This window comes from Hemicordylus capensis, chromosome 8 (genome assembly GCF_027244095.1).
Source record: "Hemicordylus capensis ecotype Gifberg chromosome 8, rHemCap1.1.pri, whole genome shotgun sequence".
Taxonomy (NCBI): domain Eukaryota; kingdom Metazoa; phylum Chordata; class Lepidosauria; order Squamata; family Cordylidae; genus Hemicordylus; species Hemicordylus capensis.
In genome coordinates, this window is record NC_069664.1 from 10308642 (window position 1) to 10335379 (window position 26738).

Genomic DNA, 26738 nt, shown 5'->3' on the forward strand with positions numbered 1-26738 from the left:
CCTGGTGCCCACAGACTCCTGGTGCCCTGTGGTTGTCTTTGGTAGAATACAGGAGGGGTTGACCATTGCCTCCTCCCGTGCAGTATGAGATGATGCCTTTCAGCATCTTCCTGTATCGCTGCTGCTGGATAGAGGTTGCCAGAACCCAAGGGGTATACTCGTGGGTCAAATGGGCCGTAACCCAAAAAAAGCCAAATCTGGCAACCTTCCGATGGAGAAACACACCAGCAGGGATTCGAAGCGGCAACCTTCTGCTTGTTAATCAAGCATTTCCCCGCTGCGCCACTTAAGGTGAAGCCTTGTGGGTAGCGAGCATGAATTGCCCCCTTTGCTAAGGCAGGTTTGCACGTGGACGGAAGAGTACATGTGAATGCTGTCAGAGATTCCCCTTAGGTGATGGGGCCCGTAGCTCAATGTGTCTGCTTTGCATGCAGAAGGTTCAATTCCTGGCAGTATCTCCTGCCTGAAACCTTGGAGAAGCTGCTGCCAGTCAGTGTACTGAGTTAGATTAGAATAATCAGGGCTGCTCAACTTTGGCCCTCCTGCAGATGTTGGCCTACAACTCCCATAATCCCGGGCTATTGGCCACTGTGGCTGGGGATTAGGGGAGTCCAGAAACAGCTGGGGGTGGGGGGCTACGTTGAGCAGGCCTGATTAGATGGACCAATGACCGGACAGGGCATAGGGCAGCTTCCTAGGAGCCTCTGCAAGCAGGCTGCCGGCCTGCCCCTGCGTGCCTGCTCTGGGGTTTGGGGCTGATGGTCCCTCTCCAGCCCCCAATCCAGCTCTGCTCACAAGCCTCTCTGCAACCTTTGATCTCCTCCAATCCCTCCTGTCATTAACAAGAATCCAGCCCTGCCTTGCAAAGAGGCTTTCCCGTGCCCTTGATCTGGGGCCATCTCCATGCAGCACAGCACTTACTGTTACAACCTCAGGGAACAGCCGGGGAGAGAGAGAAATAAAACCCATTAAAAATGACATTTATTTTGGCCTCCTCGGTACAGGGAGCAGTGGGTATTCCTTTCCCCCAGCTTTTCCTCTGCTTTTGGAAAGCACACTTCTTAGAGACCCAAGGTTGTCTAAATAAATAGCAAGTGCCATTTGGGCTTTGCCCTGGCGAGAACTTCCCTCCTTTGAAAAACAAAAGGTTAGAAAACCCAACGTTAAAATGCCTCTGCTTTTGATGGGGAAAGAGGATGGAGGAACAGGGCCGGGAGGGCTGAACATTTCCTCTCCCCCTTCTCTGATGCACACTCTGGCGTTGCTGATGCCTGGCTGCTTGTTCTCTTTGGTGAAGTCTTCTCGGGACGCATCCTAACATCAGATGTTTCCACTCTGGCCCTAAGGTGAGAGAGAAAGGCAAGGGACAGCTCTTTAGGAAACAGCGGTATTGTAGCAGAAGCTTGCCCTAGTGCTGGCTGGCAGTGGGTATGAGGACAAAAATCTCTCGCAGTAGGGGTTCTAACACTTGGGTCCCCAGATGCTGTTGGACTACAATTCCCATCACCCACTGGCCTGAGCCTCTAGCCACTCCCACAAGTCTTTTTAGTACTGCCTGCCTTCCATCTGTTTCTTTAAAGAAACAGAAGAAATTTCAAAATGAGAACAAAGTGCCTCTAAGCGTGCGCAAAGTGACTTTCCCTCACCACTTGACTCTGCACACTTTAAATGACGGAGTGGACCTTCTTTTGACATACGGAGCTGCTGCCTACTGAGTCAGAGCTTTGGTGCATCTAGCTCAGTCTCATCTATACTGACTGGCAGCAGCTCTCCAGGGTTTCAGGCAGGGGTCCTTCCTTGACTAGCAGGAGATGCCAAGGATTGAACCTGGAAACTTCTGCATTCAAGGCTTGAGCTCAGTCTCTGAGCTATGGCCCCTCTGGATCTTCTAGGATATATGGCAGAGCTTCCAAGCGGCCTTGAACCCTGGTGCCTCTCTTTTTAAAAATTAAACACAATCCTCACTTCACTTGACAACCTTCTGAAAATACAGACAGGGGAGGAGAGCTGGTCTTGGGGTAACCAAGAGTTAAGTTTAATGTCGGTCACCAACATTCGTGTGATTGTGTGAACTCCGCTCAAGGTGGTTCATGGCCCGAGATGAATCTGAGATTCCGGCTTTGTTGTGGGTTCACACAGTCACACTGATGTCAGTAACCCACATTAAACCGAGATCTGAACAATTGTGTGAACCCGGCTTCTGCAAAACTTTGGGGGCTTGGGTGGAGGTGGGCAGGCAACCTCACTTACAGGTGAAACTCGGAAAATTAGAATATCGTGCAAAAGTCCATTAATTTCAGTAATGCAAATTAAAAGGTGAAACTGATATATGAGACAGACGCATTACATGCAAAGTGAGATAAGTCAAGCCTTAATTTGTTATAATTGTGATGATCATGGCATACAGCTCATGAAAACCCCAAATCCACAATCCCAGAAAATTAGAATATTACATGGAACCAAGAAGACAAGGATTGAAGAATAGAACAATATCGGACCTCTGAAAAGTATACAGTGTACTGTGCTTGATTGGCCAGCAAACTCGCCTGACCTGACCCCATAGAGAATCTATGGGGCATTGCCGAGAGAAGGATGAGAGACATGAGACCAAACAATGCAGAAGAGCTGAAGGCCGCTAATGAAGCATCCTGGTCTTCCATAACACCTCATCAGTGCCACAGGCTGATAGCATCCATGCCACGCCGCATTGAGGCAGTAATTGCTGCAAAAGGGGCCCAAACCAAGTACTGAATACATATGCATGCTTATACTTTTCAGAGGTCCGATCTTGTTCTATTCTACAATCCTTGTCTTCTTGGTTCCATGTAATATTCTAATTTTCTGGGATTGTGGATTTGGGGTTCTCATGAGCTGTACGCCATGATCATCACAATTATAACAAATTAAGGCTTGACTTATCTCGCTTTGCATGTAATGCGTCTGTCTCATATATCAGTTTCACCTTTTAATTTGCATTACTGAAATTAATGGACTTTTGCACGATATTCTAATTTTCCGAGTTTCACCTGTACTCCCACCTGGGAGGCAAGGTGGGGTACTGGCTATGTCCTCCTTCACCCAGGAGCAGAAGGAATTTGGGCCTAGCCTCCGACCTCCTAAAAAGGCCAGCCCTTGGGTTAAGGAGCTTGCAGGGAGCTGGATACACAAAGTGGGCCCAGGAGTGCTAGCCCATGCACTGCTTAAGTCAAATGCAGATCTATCAACACTGCAATGCTTTAATCGATTGTAATGCTTTAATCAATTAAAGAACTCTTAATTTGAAGGAAGGCAAAAGCAATCATTTCGAATCGTCCTTGGGGAGGAGAGCCGGTCTTGTGGAAGCGAGCAGGAATCACCCCTTTGCTAAGCAGGTTATGCCCTGGTTTGCATTTGGAAGGGTAACTACATAAGAGTACTGTCTGCTGTAAGATATTCCCCTTAGGAGATGGGGCCATAGCTCAGGGGGAAAGCATCTGCTTTGCATGCAAATTAATGAGAGGAGAGCTGGTCTGGTGGTAGCAAACATGACTAGTCCCCTTAGCTAAGCAGGGTCCACCCTGGTTGCATAAGAATGGGAGACCTGATGTGTGAGCACTGAAAGATATTCCCCTCAGGGGATGCAGCCACTCTGGGAAGATCATTTGGGTTCCAAGTTCCATCCCTGGCGGAATCTCCAAGAGAGGGCTGAGAGAGATTCCTGCCTGCAAGCTTGGAGAAGCCGCTGCCAGTCTGTGAAGACAATACACAGCTAGATGGACCAGTCATGGCCGCATCCTCTGTCCCAGGTTTACTCTACGGCAACATTCCAGGCCTGCCTGAAACCTGGAGACTACTGCCAGTCCGGGTAGACGGTACTGGGACCGACGGACCCAGCGTCTTGACTTGCTTTACTGTCTCTTTCAGGGAGGACTGTAGCTCAGTGGCCGAGGATCTGCTTGGCACGCCGAAGGCCCCAGATTCAATCCCTGGCAGCATCTCCAGGTAGGGCTGGGAGCCTGGGAGAGACTCCTGCTTGATACCTTGGAGAGATGCTGGCAGTTGGTGCAGACAATACTGGACCAGGGTCTGACTCAGTATAAGGCTGCCCCCCTGCCCATGTAACTGCTTTCCCCTCCTCAGGTTCAGACCGGGGGTCATGACACAGGAACTGCCCAAGACACTGACATCACTAACATCAGCAACGCCGAAGTGCCCATGCCAAGGTGTGGGTCTGACCCACACCGCCTGGGCCTGACCCACCTCTCATCCCCCGGCCCCAGCTCCCAGGCGGCTGCTGCTGCTGCATCTGACTCTCAACAGCGGCCTGGCTGATCGGATTAAAAGAGCAGGGCCAGCGATCAGGAAGCAAAGACAACTCATTAAGCCCCGGCGATTGCTGATTAACGGGGCAATAATAGCTCTGAGCCCCCTTGATTTAAACAACTCTAATGGACATCATTTCCTCTCTCCAGCCCTCTCTGCCCAGGCTTCTTCCGAGGCCTTGCTATGACTTCAGGCGGCGGAACCAGACTGAGTCATTGGAACACAGGAAGCTGCCACCTACAGAGTCAGGCCATCGGTCCATCTAGCTCAGCCTTGTCTACTCTGACTGGCAGCGGCTCTCCAAGGCAGGAGTCTTTTCCAGTCCTACCTGGAAATGCTGTCGGGGATTGAACCTAGGACCTTCCGCATGCAAAGCCAAGGACCACTGAGGCTGGGGATGATGGGAGTTGTAGTCCAACAACCTCTTGAGAACTCCTGAGTCAGTGTGCTGGATTCAGGCCAGGAGATGGATGTTCAAATCCCCCCCCCCCCCGATCACAAAACCTGCTCGGGCCCGTCACCCATGCCAAGCTTAACCAACCACATAGGGTTCTTATGAGATGGGGGAGATCTACGTATACCGCCCCCCCCCCTGCGCTCCTTGGGAATAGAAACAGAAGTCATTCCTCCGGAGCACCAGCGTTTCTGGGCAACTCACTGGTTTTGCGCACTAAACATTGACGCTTATAGCCAATTTAATGGGTCTGTGTGTTAACGACGCACAAATCCCCTGACATTAAAAAAAATGTTTATCTGACATTGCTAGAGCTAGCTATTACGAGCTCTAAAAAAAGGAACTCTGAAAATAAACTGACATTTTGCAATTTAATTTTGAATTTATCCAACCGCGAGCAGCTTTCTGAGCCTGGCAGAAAAGTCTTGCCTTCCCCTCGTATTTCAATCTCCATGCCCTCCTTGGCTGAAATCAGAAAGGGTGGATTTCTGAACCTTCCTATCCAGGCATGGAAGAGCAGCTCCAGAGACATCCTCACTCCCTGGGGGGACCATGCCAATGGTGCGGCCACTGCCCCCCCCCCCAGTCACTGGGAGTCACTGGGAGAAGGGATGGAGAACAAGGTAATGAGAACCTCAGCAGAGCAGCTGTGTCCGATACGCCCAGTGGTGTAGTGCTGCAGAGATGGGCAGGGGTGCAATTCTGGAACATCGTACTTTGTTTCCCCCTCCAGGGTCTCAGAAATAATCTGCTGCTCTTGCTCTCTCAGCAGTTTGTGACCTAACTGAATGCCGCACCACAATTGATTTTTGTGACCCTCCTCCCTGTCTTCTGTTACAAGGAGGTAGGCTGCACCCTTTGTGGCTGGCCATCTGGATGGCTCTTCTCTGGGTGAAGAACCACGCGAGGTCCAAGCTCCGTCCTATGGGGAAACTGTCCTTGGGTCTTGCAAGAGAATTCTCCAATGCACTGCATCTATTGATGTGGTGGGTGTGGCCATCGGGGTGGGTGGGGCTATGGGGGCGTGGGTGTTGGAGTGGGTGGGGCTATGGAAGTCCTCATGGAGAATGACCAAATGTCTGAATTTGCGACTACACACCACTGGGTATGCCCAAAGGTTGTATCTTGACTTCAGCATTCAAATGGGCAAGTACAGAATGAAGGTGGCCACCTTAAGTGGCGCTGCGGGGAAATGCTTGACTAACAAGCAGATGGCTGCAGGTTCGAATCCCTGCTGGTACTATATTGGGCAGGAGCAATATAGGAAGATGCTGAAAGGCATTATCTCATACTGCGTGGGAGATAGCAATGGTAAACCCCTCCTGTATTCTACCAGAGAAATCCACAGGGCTCTGTGGGCGCCAGGAGTCAAAATCAACTTGATGGCACACTTTGCTTTACAGAATGAAGAGGAATACAGCAGAAGAAGAGGAAGGAGAGGAGAGCTGGTCTTGTGGTAGCAAGCATGGCTTGTCCCCTTAGCTAAGTAGGATCCACCCTGGTTGTCAGAGAACCAGCATGGTGTAGTGGTTAGAGTGCTGAACTAGGCCCGGGGAGACCTGAGTTCAAATCCCCATTTCAGCCATGAGACTTGCTGGGTGACTCTGGGCCAGTCACTTCTCTCTCAGCCTAACCTACTTTACAGGGTTGTTGTGAGGAGAAACCTAAATATACCGTTCTGGGCTCCTTGTAGAAAGAGCGGGATATAAATGGAATGAATGAATGAATGAATGAATGAATAAATAAATAAATAAATAAATAAATAGGAGTGTGAGCACTGTAAGATATTCTCCTTAGGGGATGGGGCCACTCTGGAAAAAGCATCTAGGTTCCAAGTTCCTTCTCTGGCATCTCCAAGATAAGGCTAAGAGAGACTCCTGCCTGCAACCTTGGAGAAGCCGCTGCCAGTCTGTGAGGACAATACTGAGCTAGATAGACCAAGGGTCTCACTCCGTATATGGCAGCTGCCTATGTTCCTATGAATGCAATAGTTCTCTCCCAATACCGTTCCCCAGGAATTGAAAGCCAGTGGCATACTGCATCTGTACATGGTTGGAGGTTCAATTTCGCCATCTTGGCAAATCACCAGTGGTACATCTCTCCTCCTCCCTAAATTTGTCCTGTCTCTATTTAATCAGATCCAGTGGCCCTCGCCACATCTTGTGTCAGTGAGTTCCACATATTCACAATGCCTCATGTAAGGAAGCGCTGCCTTTGTCTGTCCTGAATTTGCGATTTAAGGAATTTGTCTGTCCTGAATTTGCAATTGAAGGAAGTGTGCCCCTTTCTTTCAGCCCAAGCACACACAGACTCCGGCTGGTGGTTCTTCCCGCTCTGTTGCCTGACTAGTTCCTCCGGCTTGCACGGGAGCAGAAAAGAGACTTCTTGGGAACTGCAGGAGGGCCGTGAGCCAGGGGCTGGCCACTCCTTGCCTCAGAGGACAACTGGAGTCTTCTTTGCCAACCCACGTCTCAGAAGGCATCAAGCCAGGCCCCCAAACTGGCCTGCCCAATCCCTCTTCCCCTTCCCACCTTTTCCCTTGTGGCTAGCGTGTAACCGATGTTTAGCCACGGACAGCTGGAGGCAGAGTCACAACTACCAGGGCCTCACCTGTTACAGGGTTGGTTCAAGATTTTTGGATGCCCGAGGTGGGATATCCAAAGGGTACCCCCCAGAAAGACCAATTGGGGCACAATCCGCCAAGAATAGCTCTCCTGTACAATGGGATAACAGCTAACAGGGACCCCTGCCCAATGTAGGCAGTTCTACAGTATTTACCGGAATCCAAGACTAGTCCCCACCACCACCACGCCCCCGAGGTCCTTGATGTTAGAAATCAGGGCCTCATCTTAAATTCAAAGTCCTCTTCATTTGGGGTAAATAGAGGTATAACCTGTATTCAACCTCTGTGTTTTAAGAAGCTCCTCAGAGTTGTTTTGTATTGGGGTAAATACAGTATTGACCAATTAACTGCTTAAGAGGACCACCTGAAGTGCGTGTGATGGATATGTAGGACACGGTCTTCTCTGCAGCAGCACCCGGATCCTTGCCTTGAGCTCCCTTTTTGGGAAGGTCCATTTTACCTCTTCGCTGTAACACAGGAACATCGGAAGCTGCCATAGACTGAATCAGACCCTTGGTCCATCTAGCTCAGTATTGTCTACAGTATTGGTCCATCTAGCTCAGTATTGGTCCATCTAGCAGTATTGGTCCATCTCAGTATAGGACAGTATTGGTCCATCTCAGTATTGGTCCATCTAGCTCAGTATTGGTCCATCTAGCTCTACAGTATGGTCCATCTAGCTCAGTATTGTCTACAGTACACTGATTGGCAGCAGCCCTCCAAGGTTTCAGCCCTACTGGGAGATGCCATCAGGGAGTGAACCTGGGACCTTCTACATGCAAAGCAGATGCTCTGCCACTGAGCTATGGCCCCCATCCCCTAAAGGAAATACCTTACAGTGCTCTCATGAGGTCTCCCATTTAAATGCAGACCAAGGCAAGCCCTGTTTATCAAAGGGGGAAACCCATTCTTGCTCCTGCAAGAGGAGCTCTCCTCTCTTCGTCGTGATCTTCTGGAAACTGGTGAAGACAAGTGACTTTGCGCCCTGCCTTTCACATTTTCCTTCTCAATTATGATTGCACGCCCCTTTGGGAACCCGTTGGGAACTGAAAAGCAGCATATATATTTTAACCTAACTTCCCAGGAGATTGTCCTTGGGTTGGACTGGACTGTCACCCTTCGTGGCACCTCCGATCCACCTTGTGCTGCCGCAGGCTGACGCTTTGACTGACAAGGATGAAGGCCAGGGTTCCTCCCCACTGGGAAGTTACCTGCAGGGCGGCGCTCTGGGGCCAGCCCCGAGAGAACAGCTCCTGCCACTTGATGTAGGTATGGACAACCAGGTTCTTCAGCTCTGTCCGGTACATGAGGCAGGCGTCCTCCCGGATGCTGGTGCTGATGTGCCTCTGCAATTGAACACAGAGCTTCTGGAGATGTCCCTGCGGTGGTTGGGGGTTGGGGGGTGGGAAGAGGGGAAAGAAAAGCAGAAATAAATATATGAGGGGGCGCAGCTGAAGGCCACAGAAGTGACTCACAGTAACACTTAAACAGAGCAGAGAATAACCGTGCTTCGTCCCGACCCCTCTCAAAGTTCTGTACCACAGTAATTGAAATTCTGCAACCAGGAAAAGCAGAAGTCTGCGACCTGGTTGATTGGTACCACACTTCTGGGGCAGGGGTTCTTTCTTCCCTAGAGACTTGAAGGAAAGTAGTCATCTCAGGGTGAGAGCCTGTTGCAAGGAGAGACGACTGACCACTAACCAAAACAAAGGAGGCGTGCAAGTCTGGAGACTCGAATACAAATATACAGCTTTTCAACAAAAAGTTCCCAAAGTGGTTGAGAGCGAGAGAGAGAGAATGGTTCCCTGTCCCCAAAGGGCTCATAATCTAAAAAAGAAACATAAAATAGACACCAGCAACAGCCACTGGAAGGATGCTGTGCTGGGGCTGGATAGGGCCAGTGGCTCTCCCCCTGCTAAATGCAAGAGAATCACCGCTTTTAAAAGGTGCCTCTTTGTTCAGTTAGTTGGGGACTCCAATTCAACTCATTGATTGGGCCGCTGAGGAAAACCAGGAGAGGCTGAAATGCACCTGGCCAGGAATTAACCACTGACAAACTCTCCATTTGTATTTTAGATTAGAACTTCCTTCTTTTCTTTATATTTATTAGCAATTTTCTGGTCTCTTCTTTACCCGTTTTGTATATTATATATTGGATATTTCATTTTTTGATTATATATATATATTTTTGAAAGACAACTCTATTGCCCTTGTTAATTTGTCAGTGCTCTTCGCTATTTTTCAAGCAGGGGCCACTTTGGCAAAAAAAAACCCACCCTTCCACAGGGGAGCCCTTTGCCATGGTGCTGACCTCTGTGCCATGCTGCACTTTCCCCAGGGGCAGGAGGGCCCTTCAAGTTAAACAGAGCCATGCCAAGCCCAAAGGCGGATGACTGCAGAGGCCATAGAGGCAATTGCCTATGGCGGCAAATCCTACAGGAGCAGCAAGTTAAAGCTTTTAAAAAAATTTACTTAAAAAAAAAACTTTTAAAGCTGCCACTGCACGGCGGCGAGAGCTCCTAGTGGGCCCACTTAATCCGCCCCTGGCCAAGCCCAAGGGCCATTTTGGAAGTCATGCAAGGAGCACAGCCTGTCCTCAGGGCTGGCCCTGGGTTTTTTTTGGCTCCCTAGGCAAAGTTTGAATTTGGAAACCTGCCCCCCACCCAAGAGATTTTACTCACATTTACTGGTTTTGGAAGCTTTAAAATTATCACTTGCTAACGGGGCAAAGAGGCACCCTTTTAACATGGTGATTCTCTTGTATTTAGCAGGGGGAGAGTAACTGGCCCTATCCATCCCCAGCACTACATCCCTCCAGTGACTGTTGCTGGTGTCTATCATACGTTTCTTTTTAGATTGTGAGCCCTTCGGGGGCAGGGATCCATCTTATTTATTTATTTGTTATTTCTCTAAGTTTCCAAACCACATTGGAAACGTTTGTTGAAAAGCTGAAACTGTATGTAAATATTTTGTTGTTGTTCTTGTCGCATATTTATTTATTATATATATATATTTGTCCTGTTTTAGAGGGCTTCATTAATTGAAATTCTACCACCAGAGAAAGCTGAATTCTGCTGGTCTGGAGAGGAGAGCTGGTCGTGTGGTAGCAAGCATGACTTGTCCCCTTAGCTAAGCAGGGTCCGCCCTGGTTGCATATGAAGGGGAGACTAGAAGTGTAAGCACTGTAAGATATTCCCCTCAAGGGATGGAGCTGCTCTGGGAAGAATATCTAGGTTCCAAGTTCCCTCCCTGGCAGCATCTCCAAGATCGGGCTGAGAGAGATTCCTGCCTGCACCCTTGGAGAAGCTGCTACCAGTCTGTGAAGACAATACTGAGCTAGATAGACCAATGGTCTGACTCAGTATATGGCAGCTTCCTATGTTCCTGCATCCTGGTTGGTTGGTGGCACACTCCCAGGGCAGGGGCTATTTCTTCCTCATGGACATCTAAAGACCATTAGTTGAACGGCTGAACGCTTCTGCCTGACATGCTCACTCTTGAGCGGGCAGTGGAAGAAGCTTTCGGTTTTGGTGGTGAAGAATTTGAACCCCTGTCTGCAGCCTGAACTGGTAACAGTCCAAGCTGATGCTGTATATATATGGGGCAAGTCAACATAGGGTCACCTTGAAAGGAGCAGCGAGGGGGGGGGGAGGAGGATTAGGGGAGGAGAGTTGGTCTTGTGGTCAGGAGCATGAATTGTCCCCTTTGCTAAGCAGGGTCTCCCTTGGTCTGCACTTGAATGGGAGACTACATGGGAGCACAGTAAGGCAGGGGGTGTCCAGCTGCAGCCCTCCAGCTGTTTTTGGCCTACAACTCCCATCATCCCCAGTCACACTGGCAAGGAGCCAGGCAATATGGGAGTTGTAGGCCAAAAACAACTGGAGAGCTACAGCCAGACACCCCTGTCTCAGGGGTTGGGGTGAAGACCATCTGCTTGCATGGAGAAGGTCCCATATTCAGTCCCAGGCAGCATCTCCAGTAGGGAGAGACTCTTGCCTGAAACCTTGGAGTGCTGCTGCCGGTCAGTGAAGGCACTACTGAGCTAGCTGGACTTCAGCAGGAAGCAGCTTCCTGTGTTCCTATGGAGAGCTCTAGATCAAGCTACATGTTGCGCACAAATTTCAAAGTGAGCCAGCGTGGTGTAGTGGCTAGAGTGCTGGACTAGGACTGGGGAGACCCGAGTTCAAATCCCCATTCAGCCATGAAACTAGCTGGGTGCCTCTGGGCCAGTCACTTCTCTCTCAGCCTAGCCTACCTCACAGGGTTGTTGTGAAAGAGAAACTCAAGTATGCGGTACACCGCTCTGGGCTCCTTGGAGGAGGAGCGGGATAGAAATGTAATAATAATAATAATAATAATTATTATTATTATTATTATTATTATTATTATTAATGGCCTTTAAAGCCCTTCCCCGGCTTTCCCACTCTCCATCCTGCCCCCACCACGGGCTGCTATGTAGTTTGCCCTTCGTACTCCTTTGTTATCGGAGATCCACAAGAGGATTCGAGACGGCACCGTCGCTGGCCCCACAGTTCCTCTGAGCCAGCACTTTTGCGCTTCTGTGCCCTGCACGAGCGAGCTGGCTCCAGCGGAGCTGTGAAGCTGTAATTTGTGCTGCCCACAAAGCTGGGCTCTCGCCAGAACTTCTCCTCCACCAGGCTAAATGTCATGTGTGGTTCAATTATTATGGGTCCCCCCCCCCCCCCGCCGCCTCACTCCTCGTGAAGGAGCTGCTCGCTTAGCTTGGCCTGAGCTCAGCCTCCTTCTTACCGAACCGGCTCTCGGCTCGCCTTCCCCTGGATTCGGACTCACCTGCTCCCTCGGAGACCCACTGTGGGTTCCCACCACCACGTTGGCTAACTTCAGGAGACTGTAGCAGAGATAGCAGGCCTGCGGGAGGAGAGAGAAAGGGAAACTGTTCATCCAGGGGAGGGAAATGTCTGCCCGAGGCAGGGCTTCTCAAAGAGGGGTCCCCAGATGTTGTTGGACTACAACTCCCATCATCTCCAGCCACGATGGCCTTTGAGAACCCCTTGTAAACCACCCAGAGAACTTGCGTTTTGGCAGTATAAAAATATGCTAAATAAATAAATAAATAAATAAATAAATTTATATATAAGGTAAAAGGGGGGAACTTTCTCCTCACCCACTCCACCCTTGCTGCAGACGCCGCTACCCACAGGGAGGGATGGCAAAATGTGAGGAGGGGCAAAATCTGCTGCTCCTCAAATTTTGTCGCCATAGGCAAATGCCTCCTCTGCCTCTCCGTTAATCCACCACTGGATGGGAGCTGTAGTCCAACTGGAGCTGGAGAGCTGAAGCTGTGCAGCCTGCTCTAACCACTGTGCCATGCTGCTGGCTGTGGGCTCTGAGTGAGAAGTGGACAGAGAGCGAGGTGGACAGATAGGGTTGCCATATTCTGGCTTTCCAAATCTGGGTGCCTAATTTGCATATTGCGTAAATTTATTTATTAATTTAACATATTTTTATACTGCCCAAAACCTACGTCTCTGGGCAGTTTACAACAACATAAAAACAGAAAAAGGAAAACATTAGTTCGAAAATGGGCTTGAAAACGATTTCTGGGCAGACTGCACATTTTGCTCCATAACTCCGCTTCTACAAGGGCTAGAGCTTAGCTTTTCTTTTCTTTTTTTTCAATGGAAGCTGAAATCCGGGCGAATCTGGCTGGGCTCAGCAATCTGGGTGAAACCCGGAATCTCGGGGGGGCCTGGCAACTCCAGCACTGGAGCAAGAAGAAAGGCCCCTGCGCGGAGGTGAGAGGACAGAGGAGTCTGGTGCAGAGTGTCAATTAACATTTCCCTGCAAAAAAGAAAAGCTCAGCCCAGCTTGGTCCGCAGTCGGTCCTGTGGCGGTGGACCAGAATCCCTTCCAAGCCCTTTCCAGCTGCCAGGTGACTCAGCTTTGCTGCTGCTCCTTGCCAGCTTTCCTCCTTGGCTCTTCTTCTTCCAAGCAGAAGACAAGCCGACGTGGTAGGGCAGGGTCCTGTGGCTTGCTTGGAGGCCTCATCCTCACCACCAACAGCTGTCCTTCCCGCCCAGAAAGCTCTCCAGCGGGCTGGCTTCATGCCTCCCCATCTCACCCCCAGGCCCCCACTCACAGGAGAGGTTCTTTCATCCCCAGAGAATGACAACTCTGCCTGTACTGTTTGGGTTTGAGTTGCATCTCCCTTGTCCCCCTCTCAAACTGAACTAGGAGTGGGGCAACAATTGCAGACACTTGAAGACACACACACACACACACACACATATATATACATACACACATAAAGTAAAGTGTGCCGTCAAGTTGATTTTGACTCCTGGTGCCCACAGAGCTCTGTGGTTGTCTTTGGTAGAATACAGGAGGGGTTTACAATTGCCTCCTCCGCACAGTATGAGAGGATGCCTTTCAGCATCTTCCTATATTGTTGTTGCCCGATATAGTACCAGCAGGGATTTGAACCGGCAACCTTCTGCTTGTCAGTCAAGCATTTCCCTGCTGTGCCACTTAAGGGGACCACACATGCACACATCTCCTTAAGCCAAGGCTGCCCAATTTCATCCCTCCTGCAGATGTTGGACTATGACTCCCATCACCCCTGGCCCCGCTTTGGCTGGGGATGACACCATAATAGATTGGAGATCTCAACTCTCTCCCACTGTATTATTATTATTATTATTATTATTATTATTATTATTATTATTATTATTATTATTCCGATTTCTATACCGCCCTTCCAAAAATGGCTCAGGGCGGTTTGCATAGAGAAATAACGAACAAATAAGATGGAACCCTGTCCCCAAAGGGCTCACAAGCTAAAAAGAAACATAAGACACACACCAGCAACAGTCACTGGAAGTACTGTGCTGGGGGTGGAGATGGCCAGTTACTCTCCCCCTGCTAAATAAAGAGAATCACCACGGAAAAAGGTGCCTCTTTGCCCAGTTAGCAGAGGTTAGCAGGGGGACCCCTCAAATGAAAGGGGGCTAGTCATTCGCTGGTCATCTGCACGGGAGCTAAGGCTCTGGTCTTCTCAGCTGGACGGGGTACCAATTAAAACTTTGCCTAGGGGGGTGCCAAGAACCCCAGGGCCAGGGCCAGCCGTGAGGATTACACTTCCCAGTGCTACGAGCATGACTTACAAAATGGCGCCGGGGCTTGGCATGGTTCTGTTTAGCTTAAAGGGCCCTCCTGCCTCTGGGAAAAGTGCAGCATTGCGCAGATTCAATTCCCACGGTCAGCGCCATGTGCAGCATTGCACGGAGCCTTTTCCCATGGTCAGTGCCATGGGAAATGGCTCTCACGTGGAAGTTTTTTTTTTTTTTGCCAAAGTGGTCCCCACTTGAAAAATAGCGAAGAGCCTTGGAAATTATTTTCAAATTCTTCCTGTGCAAGAAAGGATCCGACCATAGCCGAGGTTTAAAGAAGGTTGACTGAGCAATGCTAAACATGAGACTTAATTGAGCTGATAATGAGCCAAGATTGCATAGGCGATAAAATGGAACAACGCACAGTAATGCATGTACCAACAGCAAGCATGGTAGTTAAATAAGGGCCAAGCCGAGCCTTCCAAGTTGCAGAGCTGGAATTGTGACCTCTCACAATGGATGATACGGCAGAATCGGAGCGGGTAACATGCAGCAAAGAATCAACCCGGAAGGTTCTCCTACACAAGTTCCTGCACAAGAACTCTGCGCAAGATCAGGACCTCTCCCCTCAAAGAGCTTCAAGGAGGGAGAAAGGATGGTGCAGTTGCTAACAAACTCCTGGGGAATTCTCCATCAGCTGGCCCCTGTTTCCAGGTCAGAGGGTAGTTAAAAGCTGGCAGTGACCAGAGGGGTGGGGGGGTCCCACTTCCTGGTGGAGTTAGTTGGGAAGACCAAGTAATGGCCTAGGGAAAGGAGCAAGGGAACATAGGAAGCTACCTACTGAGCCAGACCCTTGGTCCATCTAGCTCAGTACTGCCTACACTGACTGGCAGCAGCTCTCCAAGGTTTCAGGCAGGAGTCTCCACACCCACAGCCCTACTTGGAGATGCTGCCAGGGATTGAACCTGGGACCTTCTGCATGCAAGCACATGCTCTTCCACTGAGCTACAGCCCCATCCCCTAAGGGTAGAGTTGCCATGCCCCCTGAAATTCTGAGTTTCACCTGGGTTTTAAGTACCTCACCCAGATTGCTTATCCCACCCAGATTCACCGGGATTTCAGCTTTCATTTAAAAAACAAAAAAACAAACACACAAAAAAAACCACCACTAAGCTCTTTCCCTTGTAGAAGCAGAATTATGGAGCAAAACGTGCAGTCGCTACTCTGCTCAAAAATTATTTTCAAGCCTATTTACATAATATGCAAATTAGGCACCTGGATTTGGAAAGCTTGAATATGACAACCCTACATACTGTGCGGGAGTAGGCAATGGTCAACCCCTCCTGTATTCTAACAAAGAAAACCACAGGATTCTGTGGTCGCCAGGAGTCGACACCTTGACAGCCCAACTTTACTTTACTTTACCTAAGGGGGATATCTTACAGCCCTCACAGGTAGTCTTACATTCAAATGCAAACCAAGACAGACCCTGCTTAACAAAGGGGACCATTCATGATGGCTGCCACAAGACCAGCTCTCCTCATAGGCTTTCTGAAAGGAAGATGTGTTGGTGCTTGAAGCAAAACATCCAAACTGTGCCTCTGCCTCTATGGTGGCAAAAATAGTGTTGCATCTTCTTCCCTTCCTTGGGACCTTCCAGAGACTGAGCGATCAAGCTGACTTTGCTTTCAAAGAGAAAATGCTGGAGACTTTTGGCATCATCAAACACACAAGGGAGACACAGGTGGAGGAGGCAAAGAGCCTTTGGATGGCGTGGTTTAGAAAAGAAAGAAAGAAAGAAAGAAAGAAAGAAAGAAAGAAAGAAAGAAAGAAAGAAAGAAAGAAAGAAAGAATCAAAGAGGCATCAGCCTTGCAGGGCAGCAGATCTGCAAGCACAAATCAGGTAGAGGTCCAAATAGAGGTCCAGAGTCCTCAAGGGGCCTCCAGGCAGCTCTCAGGTTAAATGGCATCCCTCTGATGGCTGGATTTGGCCCAGAGGCCTATCTCAGACACACTAGGCTTGTTCTCACAACTGCTGGCAGGGTAGGTATGGTGCCCAGCCTGCGTAGGAGAGCCAGGTGTGCTCCTGATCAGCCGTAATGCGTTTGCAGAGATCAAGGCAGGAGAGGAAAGCAATCATGCGGGAGACGGGTAGGATGCCTTTTTGGTAAAATGCTGAGGACTGCATGTGGGTTGGCCACACCCGTCCTACCTGGCTGCCACCTTGCACACGATTGCTCTCCCCTCTTCCTACCTGGATCTTTGCAAACACTCGGCTTTGCTGCTCCTCCTGTCCCGCTGCCAGCAGTTGCATAAACAAGTCTACAGCTTCCGATTTGTTGAAGAAACACCTTTCCTGCACTACCACCAATTGGAGATACTTGCATGGAAATGCCTTAGTATCACTTATATCTTTATTATTTATTTAAAATATTAATACCCCACCCCTCCAGTACACTACTGCTTGGGGCAGCTCACAAGATTCACAAAACAGATACACTATAAAGTAAAAGATTAATACAATTTTAAAAGTTTCAAATTAAAGGTTATCAATAAAAAAAGGCTAAAAACTAAGAACTAAGAAACTAAAAGACCTACCACATACACGATCAGACATTTAAAAGCCTCTTTAGAAAGATGTGTCTGTAATTGTTTTTTAAAAACGCTAAGAGAGGAGACATGGTGAAGCTCTTCGGGGAGGGGATTCCAAAGTCGAGGGGCCACAACCGAAAAGGCCCTGACTCTAGTCCCCAGCAATGAGATCTCTGTTAGTGGTGGGGCCATGAGCAGTGCCTGAGCACTGAGCAGAGGTCCCTGGCAGGTTTATATGGGTGAATGTGGTCTGACAGATACCCCAGCCCCAAGTCATGTAGGGCTTTAAAAGACAAGACCTTGAATCTAGCCCGGGAGCGGACTGGTGACCGGCGAAGCTGCCACAGGGTGGGTGCAAAACTCATGGAGTATCTTGCACCCACAAGCATAACACAAGGCTGTGCATCAAGTCCAAGTCCTGGCTTTCGGACTGGAGCTTCAGTTTCATCCTCCAGTTTAGGACCACTGATCCTATATTTGCTGAAGGCCTGCCTTTGTTTTTTAAAATTCCAGAGGGGTGGCCCAATTTGTTGCGACAAAGGACCCTGTGTGGCACCTTTACACTCACACAGATCTATTGTGGCATAAGCTTGCTTAGACTAGGAGCCCAGCTGGGTCAAATGCATGATGCTGTTATCCAAAGCTGGCAGAGACGTATGTACATGGCTATAGAGAAAACCGATTGTAAACAGTGGGGTCAAAAGGCCACGCCGTGAAAGAGATGAAGCCGGTGGCATTTCTTCGTGTAGCTCAAATGTAGAGGAGATAAGCACCACGGCCAATCACTACAGTGGCAATTAGTGATAGCACAATCTTTCTAGCTTCTGTTCTTATCGGGTGTATGTTTGAGCTCTGTATAAAGGTCACAGACCTTCCATATCTCTTCCATTTCATGGCCTTTGGGTTCCAGCTCTTTTGCCATTTCCCCCCTATTTGTCCCGTGTCTGTGTGGATGCTTGTCAACTGGGGACACACTTCATGCAACTGGCAATGTCTGATTGAATCCTCAAATGCTTATGCCACAATAAAATTGTAGGTGTGGGGTGTGTGTGTCCCCCAGGATCATTATGAGGGCTGGAGAAGCTTCGGACCCTAGTTTCGGAATTGTGCACACTCCTGTCATGAGTTAGATCAAAGCAAGATCAAAGCAAGAGGCAGGGAATTTGCTCATCTGCCAAGCCTAAGCGGGCTAGCATGCAGGGTTTTCCTCTAGGAGGATTTCCCCTCATATTGAGCTATATGGACCAATGGTCTGACGCAGTTTAAGGCAGCTTACGCAGCAGGGAAGCAACCTGCCTAGAGAGTAGGCGGCTGTTGTTGGTTCCAGTCCCTGCTGGCGTGTTTCCCAGAATATGGGAAACACCTCTATCGGGCAGCAGCGATATAGGAAGGTGCTGAAAGGCATCATCTCATACTGCATGGGAGAAGGCAATTGTAAACCACTCCTGTATTCTACCAAAGACAACCACTGGGCTCTGTGGGCGCCAGGAGTCGATACCGACTCAAAGGCACAACCAACCAACCAACCAACCAAATATTTTTCTATTCAGAAATGTTTCTGTTCAGATCTCGCCCCCAGACTGGTTTCCATGCCTAGATCCAGCCTGCATTCCTGCATCTCTGTTTTCAGCTTGGATCCACTCTATTGCCCCAGGATATTCCTGGCTCTTTGTCAACCTCCAGCTCCTGTATAGCTTTTATAGTACTGTCTAGAAGGGTTTGTTGTTATTCTTATTGGTCACTGGCCCCTCCATTGTGTCCATCATGGGAATATCCCAGATCACCCATTAACAGTGATGGCCAAGATAACTACCTAATGCCAGTAATTTGCATCAAGGTGAGCCTGTGTCTGGTCTGGCTGGAAATTAAAGCACCCCCTAATTTCTGGAGACTCCATGTAAGTGCTTTGAGGATGGCTGTTGATAAGTGGTATAAATATTGGCAGTGGTAATGATTCTGCACTTGGTTTCTGTGATCCATTAGGAGTTGGTTTGGGATGGACTGAATGATCCCTCAGGAGGAGAGCTGGTCTTGTGGAAGTGACCATGAAATGTACCTTTGCTAAGTATGTTCCATCTTGGCTTGCATTTGAAGGGGAGACTAGATCTGTGAGCACTGTAAGATATTCCCCTTAGGGAATAAGGAACGGGGGGGGGGGGAGGGAGGGGGGCATAGCTCAGTGGAAGATCATCTGCATCCTTGTATGCAGGAAGCCCCAGATCCAATCCCTTGCAGCATCTCCAGGTATGGCTGGGAAAATCCAATCCCTTGCAGCATCTCCAGGTATGGCTCCCACCTGAAACCTTGGAGTGCTGCTGTCAGTGTAGGACAGGGTTTCACAACTTTGGCCCTCCTGCTGATATTGGACTACAACTCCCATTATTCTGGATTATTGGCCACTCTGGCCACTTGTATTATGCGTGTCCACCCAATTGTATAGTGCTAGTGCTGTGTTTTTATCACCATATCTTTCCCTCAGAATATTAATGATTGGCGGTGTTAATATAGTACAGTATACTTTGGACAGGTTTCTTTTTAAAAGGGGTTTTCCACAGCTTGTATGTTTGCACACAAAACAGTGAAGCCGCGTTTAAAAACACAAATAATAAAAAGCGGTCATTTGCTTGTTTTGTTTTGCATTGATTGATTGATTGATTAAGTGCCATAAAGTTGGTGTTGACTCTTAGCGAACACATAGATAGATAGATTCTCTCCAGGATGGTCTGTCTTCAGCTTGGCCTTTCATGTCTCTCAGTGGAGCATTCATTGGTGTCGTAATTGAGTCCATCCACTTTGCTGCTGGTCATCCTCTTCTCTTTCTTTCAACTTTCCCCAGCATTATGGACTTCTCAAGGGAGTTGGGTCTTCGCATAACGTGTCCATAGTATGATAGTTTGAGCCTGGTCCTTTGTGCCTTGAGTGAACATTCTGGATTGATTTGTTCTATGGTCCATTGGTTTGTTTTCCTGGCTGTCCCTGGTCTCCTCAAAAGTCTTCTCCAGCACCAAAGTTCAAAAGCATCAATGCCTTTTCTATCTTGCATCTCCAAAGTCCAGCTTCTGCATCCTTAGAGTGTCACGGGAAAAACCATAGCCCGAACGATTCTAATCTTTGTTTTGCATCAGGGTGTGGCTATGGGGCAGGGCTGTTGGGGTGGTGGGGCTATGGTGAGAGCCTGCACTTCTGAATTTTCAGCCACAGCATTGTTGCAGGATCAGCTGATGCTATCCAGGCCGTAGGGCATTCCAGCAGAGACTGTTTGGGAGAGATGTCAGAGGGATGCCAGAGCTGTGGGTGAAGGATAGGGAAGACGAGTTCCAGCGCCTGAGTGGGCTAGAGAACATGTAAAGCTGGCCGGGCTTCTCTTTCCTGGCATCAGGTAGCTCCACATTGCACAAGCCTGGGAGTGGGCTCCTTTGCAGAACTTCCTGATCCAGCCAAGTGATGTCTGCTAATTCCATTTAAGAGTTGCCATATGCAGATGATCTGATCTTCCTCCTGTCCTCCCCATCCACAGGATGCCAGTTGCAGTCCAACAACGTTTGGTGACCCTTGCCCTAAGGGGATGGGGCCATAGCAGCTCAGTGGGAGAGCCTCTTTTGCATGCAGAAGGAGCATCCTCCTCCTCCTCCTCAAGGGAGGCGAGTTGGCCCTGTTGTAAAGGTAAAGTGTGCCCTTGAGTCGGTGTCGACTCCTGGCCACTACAGAGCCCTGTGGTTGTCTTTGGTAGAATACAGGAGGGGTCTGCCATTGCCTCCTCCTGCATCTTCCTATATCGCTGCTGCCTGACAGAGGTGTTTCCCATAGTCTGGGGAACATACCAGTGGGGATTTGAACCATCAACCTCTTGCTCCCTGGGCAAGTTACTTCCCCACAGCACCATTAGGTGGCAAGGACTGTTGTAGCAAGGACGTATTGTCTCCTTTACTAAGCAGGGCCTACCCTGGTTTGCATTTCAGTGGGAGACTACGTGTGTGACCACTGTATGGGGTCACTCTGGGAAAAGCATCTGCCTGCTTGCAGGCAGAAGCTTCTGAGTTCCTTCCCTGGCAGCATCTCCAGACAAGGCTGGGAGAGATGCCTGCTTGCAACCTTGGGGAAGTAAGCCAGTCAGTGTAGACAATACTGAGCTAGATGGACCCATCTTATACTGAGTCTAAGGCAACTTCCTAGGTTCCTAAAGTCCCAGGTTCACTCCCTGGCAGCATCTCCAGGTCTAGGAGAGCCCAAACTGATCTAGACGGACCACGGGTCTGACTCGGTACCAGGCAGATCCTTACGTTCCTAGTGGCACTGTGACTGGGATGCATTCCACAGTGGCTTGCAGAAGCTTAGCAGACAAGGTCAGCAGGTAAAGGGGTTTGCAGGTAAGCGGTCTGTTGTGGGGATGCCAGCAAATTGCATTAAGAGATTGCAGGGCAAACAGGCTTAAGCTTACAAGCAGGGGAAACAATTCTCCACTTTCCTAGTGGCTCCGAAATGCCAGAGTAAGTTAAGAGTCAGTGGCTTGCAACAGCACCTACTGCCATCTGGCACTGGCAGAAATGCACTTCAGTTCCTTTCCCTTAAAAATAACCAAAGCATGTATTTAAATAGCTTGTCAACCTAAATCCTTGCTGGGCTGAAGACGCAAGCCAGTTTCCAATTTAAACTGAGAAGCACTTTGCTTGCCTCTTCGGCGGTGCAAGTGACTGCATTGGAAACTTCACACACTTTCCTTTTAGATCTTTTGTGTTTTCCTGAATTATGTCTGCCACTGTCTTCAAGATCACCCCAAAGCACACTGTGAGCTGGAGTTTATGAGTTGCTGCTGGTAAGGAACATGGTGACTCTCCAGTGTTTCTTGGATAAGAAAAGGAACAGTGCAAGCCAAAGATCTCAGCTCTCGGAAGGGCATGTTCTGAAAATTGCTCAACTGCCTGGGAGAACTAACGGTGCCAGGATAAACAACGGCAATGCATTTGTGAAAACACTGTGGGTCTGAGTTACTCTTTTGAAACCCAAGGCTGAGATAAGACGAGAGCGCCTCTGAGCATGTGTGGAGTAAGATGCTCTCCCCCGCAGCCCAAATATCTTCACGCCTCTGGGGCTTGGACTCCAAGGCGAAAGGGACAGACTCCAGGTAGGCACCTCGCTAGGAAGAAGTGAGTCCCTGACTGTTTGCACGTTCCCTTCTTCCTCCTTGCAAAACCCGACGCGTCCCAACAGAGCTCAGCTGCTTCCTTGTTGGTCACCCGAACAGAATCCCTATCAGCCCTGTGAGTCAAAGCGTCTGAGAAGTCAGGTTGCCCTGGAAATCTGCACCCCGCGGGAGGCTGTGTCTTTCCCCACCTCCACAGCTGGAAAGGGGAGCAGGTTGGGAGCTGCCAGGCCCGTTCCCTTCCGGGAGGTGCTGCCTGTGCTCTTATGAGAAAGCTTCGACCCGGAGCCAAGCAGAGGGCAGGGGAGGAGGAGAGAGACAAGGTGGGCGGACCGCCACTCATCGCAAAGGGCAGGCCCGGGGTGAGACCAGGCGAGACTTGGGGACCACCTGAAATGTTATAAGTCATGGGTTCCCACAGATGCTGTTGGACTACAGTACCCATCATCTCCAGCCACAACGGCAAAACAGATGATGGGGGCTGTAGTCCAACATCTGGTGACCCAGGTTTGAGGATCTCTGTGATAAAGATGGCCTGGGGTCAGGGGCATAGCAAGGTTGGAGTGGGCCTAGAGACAAGATATACCGTAGATCTCTCCTATGTGCCACAATAGAACATCACCCTAAATTATTTTTTAAAAGGTTTTGCAAATTGTAGACGATGCAAGTCCTTTAATGGTCCTAGAGAAACAAATGCTGTTCTGGTAGCTCCAGGTCTTAACACTCACATCCATTTTGGAGGATGAATACAACTGAAGGAAGCCCGGGCAGGTGCGTGGCTGGGGGAGTCGGTCATGTGACTTGCCTCTGGGCCCCCCCATAGGGCAGTGGGCCCCCAGATAACTGTCTCCCCTTGCCCTATTATAGTTACGCCCCTGCCTGGGTTCCCCAGCGTCACCTGCTCTGTGCATGAGGTCTGGAGAATGGTTTTGCAGGAGGGAGAGAGGAGTGCCTGACCCTTTCCCACCCACTGATTCTTCCCTGCAAATGTTCTTTTCCTTGGCTGAGCTCTGAAACCACGGCTGAGAGGGAAACAGCTTTGGAGAGCGGGGTGGGGATCTGTGGGGCAGAATCAATGGGTGTGTGAGGGATGAAGTACCCCTTCCTCCCATCAATCTTCAGCTGTAAGCTAACTGCCCCACCACCAAACCACTATGGTCTCTGCAAATGTGCATTTGACAAGATAGAGTTTAGTTTTGCCCTCTGACTCCCCAGGATCAGAAACATGGTGAGGCAGCAGGGGACTGAAAAAGAGGGGAAAGGGTTATGCCTTAAGGATAACAAGGCAATCCATTAATTCCCCCCACTGGGCTGGCTTTGCAGAAAGTACACAGGAGCCCTCACTGCCCGCAAAATCCAGTGAGTGAACTGCTTGTATAGGGAAAGATCCACTTTGCTGAATTTCAAATTCTGGATGACCTCAGCTCGCTGTTTCAACCCTGGTTTTATTATTGTTTCATTCTAACCATTTAAAGGTTGTTAACTGTACACATTTTATTTTATTTTATTTTATTTTATTTTATTTTATTTTATGTCTTTTAAATGGCGGGCTTTCCACTTTGCAAGCTGACGTTTACGGGTCAGAAGAGAGAACAACAGACAAAGAAACAGGAAGTTGCACAGATTCAGTTCTGCTAATTCAGCAGTTGAGAAAAAAACCAAATAAAGAAAAAGGGCCTGGCCTTGAAGAAAGGGCAAGAAGGGACGGGCAAGAAGGGACAATAGCCAGGAAAGGGAACAAGCTCTGCCCAGACAATGTGCGGGGAATTCTCCTCCTCCAGGTAGAAGCTTTTAACACAATGAACCCAGGTTCACCAAGCCTTGGAGTGACACAGATCATGGAACATGAAACTGCTGCTCTAAAGAGCAGGGTTGCTGATCTTGGGTCCCCAGACATTGGTGGACTACAATTTCCATCATCTCATCCACATGGCTGGAGATGATGGGATTTGTAGTCCAACATCTGGGGGCCCAAGATTGGGAATCCCTGCTAAAGCACACCTGGAGCGATAAACAAGCCAGGTAAGAAAGAAAGAAAGAGAGAGAGAGAGAGAGAGAGAGAGAGAGAGAGAGAGAGAGAAAGACGAGAACATAGGAAGTTGATTTATGCCACATCAAACCATTGGTCTAGGTCAATATTGCCTGCCCCCTTCTCCAAGGTTGCAGGCAGGAGTCTCTCTCAGCCCTATCTTGGAGATGCTGCCAGGGCTTGAATCTGGGAGCTTCTGCATGCAAGCAGATGTTATACCACTGGCCCCATCCACTAAAGGGAATATCTTACACTACTCACATGGTGTCTCCCATCCAAATGCAAACCAAGGCAGACCCCACTTAGCAAAGGGGACAATCCGTGCTCTCTGCCACAACACCAGCTCTCCTAAGGGCCCCCTCTCTGCCAAGGTGGGGCAGCAGCAACTCGCCCTCTCTCACAGTAGACCCCTCATTTCCCTCCCAGATGACGTCCAGCCATCTTTTATGCCCTGGATAGCATCCCCAGCCTGCTCTGCTCTTAAATCAACCGTGCATGCCAAGTGTCCGCCCACCCCCCCCCACCTTCTCATGCATAATATCCACATATCCACATATGATTAAGAAACGTTAAGTGCAGTTATTTGAAGGATAATTAATTAGGCAGCTGAGGAGATAAGAGGGAGGTTGGGGGGGTATTTTTAATTGCCTGTACGGAGCTATGCAATAATGCGGCTTGTTTTGTCCCTGGTTTTGTTGAGTGGAGAGAAAATGCTAATAAATATGTATCTCTTCCCCTCTCCTTCTATTTGCTAATCCTATACTTTTCCCCATTGCCTTCCAGCCAAGAATCTTTGAGCAATTAAAAGAGCTCTAATTAAGCATGAAAGAAAAATAAAATAAAACCAAGTCAAATTAAAGTAATGAGTTGGAGAGTTGGGTTGGGAGTGAAGAGAAGGAGGGGAATTCCGGTGTCGTCCTTCAAGCCTTGAGTACAGTGATGATCCCACCTCCTTCCCTGTGATCATCATCATTATTCATTTACATCTAGGCACATAGGGAGCTGGCTAACACCGAGTCAGACCTTTGGTCCATCTAGCTGAGTACTGTCTACACCAGGCCTGCTCAACTTCGGCCCTCCTGCAGATGTTGGCCTACAACTCCCATAATCCCTGGATATTGGCTACAGTGGCTGGGAATTATGGGAGTTGTAGTCCAAAAACAGCTGGGGGGCCTAAGCTGAGCGGGCCTGGTCTACACTGACTGGCAGCAGCTCTCTGGTGATCTTTCCCAGGCCTATATGGAGATGCTGCCAGGGATGGGAACCTGGCCGGGCCCTTCTGCACGCAAAAAGACGGTGCTCTGCCGCTGAGCTACGGCTCCATCTCCTAAGCTCGGAGAGGAGAGCTGGTCTTGTGGTAGCAAGCATGACTTGTCCTCATAGCTAAGCAGGGTCTGCCCTGGTTGCATTTGAATGGGAGACTTGATGTGTGAGCACTGCAAGATCTTCCCCTCAGGGGATGGAGCTGCTCTGGGAAGAGCAGGAGGTTCCAAGTTCCCTCCCTGGCAGCATCTCCAAGTAAGGGCTGAGAGAGATTCCTGCCTGCAACCTCGGAGAAGCCGCTGCCAGTCTGTGAAGACAATACTGAGCTAGATAGACCTATGGTCTGACTCAGCATATGGCAGTTTTCTATGTTCCTAAGGTCGAGGGTTGTTGCTTCTTTTCCACTTCCCAGCAAGGCTAATTCGGAGCCAAGTGGAGGGAAAAGTGCAAGAACAAAATCACTCCCTTTCCTGCCTCTGTTCCTGAAGCAGACAAGAGGAGGCCAGAATCCACTGGATGGAGGAAGCCTAAAGAAGCTAAAACGGGGGCCCCCACGGCTTCCCCCCAAGGAGGCCGGCCCCTCGCTCCCAGGGCACCTGAACTGAGCAACCTGTCACCTTTGCCGCAGCGCCCGAGGGGGTAGAAGAGAGGGGAGCGCACAGGCAGCGGCTGCCCCAGACCTGCCGGATCCTGCCTAGCGCTTGGCAGCACTCACATCCCTCATCCTCTTACTGGCAGGATTAGGGTTGTTTTTATGCAGCCTTAGCGAGGAGGTCAGGGCAGAGAGAAATGGGTCAGAGGCAGGACCTCAGCTGACTGCCAACCCATGGTAGGCACCGAGGGTGTAGTGCACCTTCTCTCAGGCCTGCCCCCACAAAACCCCACCTGTTCAAGTGGGGCTTAATCCCACTTTGCAGAGAAGTCAGCGGTGTTTGTGTTTTATTAGTACTGTAAAGGATCTTGATGTGCCGCTCTTTGGCAAAAGGTCCTCCAAGCGGCTTATGCAGAAAAGGGGATGGCTCCCTGCCCGCAAGCGGCTCACAGATCTAAATAGGAACCTGAGGAGAGAGATGCTGTGCTGGGTTGAGCAGGGACGGTTGCTTCTCCCTCTCTAGATATGAGAAACACCACTACTTATTTAATGTAATTACTTCTGCCCCACTTTCCCCTGATCAAAACCAAAGCAGAAATAATGCACAGAAAAACAAACAAAATGCAATCAAACCATTGTTAAAAACCAGAGC

At 49.4% G+C, this 26738-nt stretch overlaps 1 protein-coding gene across 4 annotated transcripts in view; it reads right to left on the reverse strand.

Annotated features, from left to right (window-relative positions):
- Window positions 1–964: 964 nt before the first annotated feature.
- FAM178B (family with sequence similarity 178 member B) overlaps window positions 965–26738 on the reverse strand; it is a 180874-nt gene continuing 155100 nt past the window's right edge. For all 4 annotated transcript variants that reach the window (XM_053270225.1, XM_053270226.1, XM_053270223.1 and 1 more), the window contains 3 exons: window positions 12192–12269; window positions 8591–8758; window positions 965–1341 (listed from right to left, as the gene is read on the reverse strand). In XM_053270225.1, the coding sequence (XP_053126200.1) occupies window positions 1321–1341; window positions 8591–8758; window positions 12192–12269 (267 nt within the window). In that variant the 3' untranslated portion in view covers window positions 965–1320. The remainder of the gene's footprint in view (window positions 1342–8590; window positions 8759–12191; window positions 12270–26738) is intronic.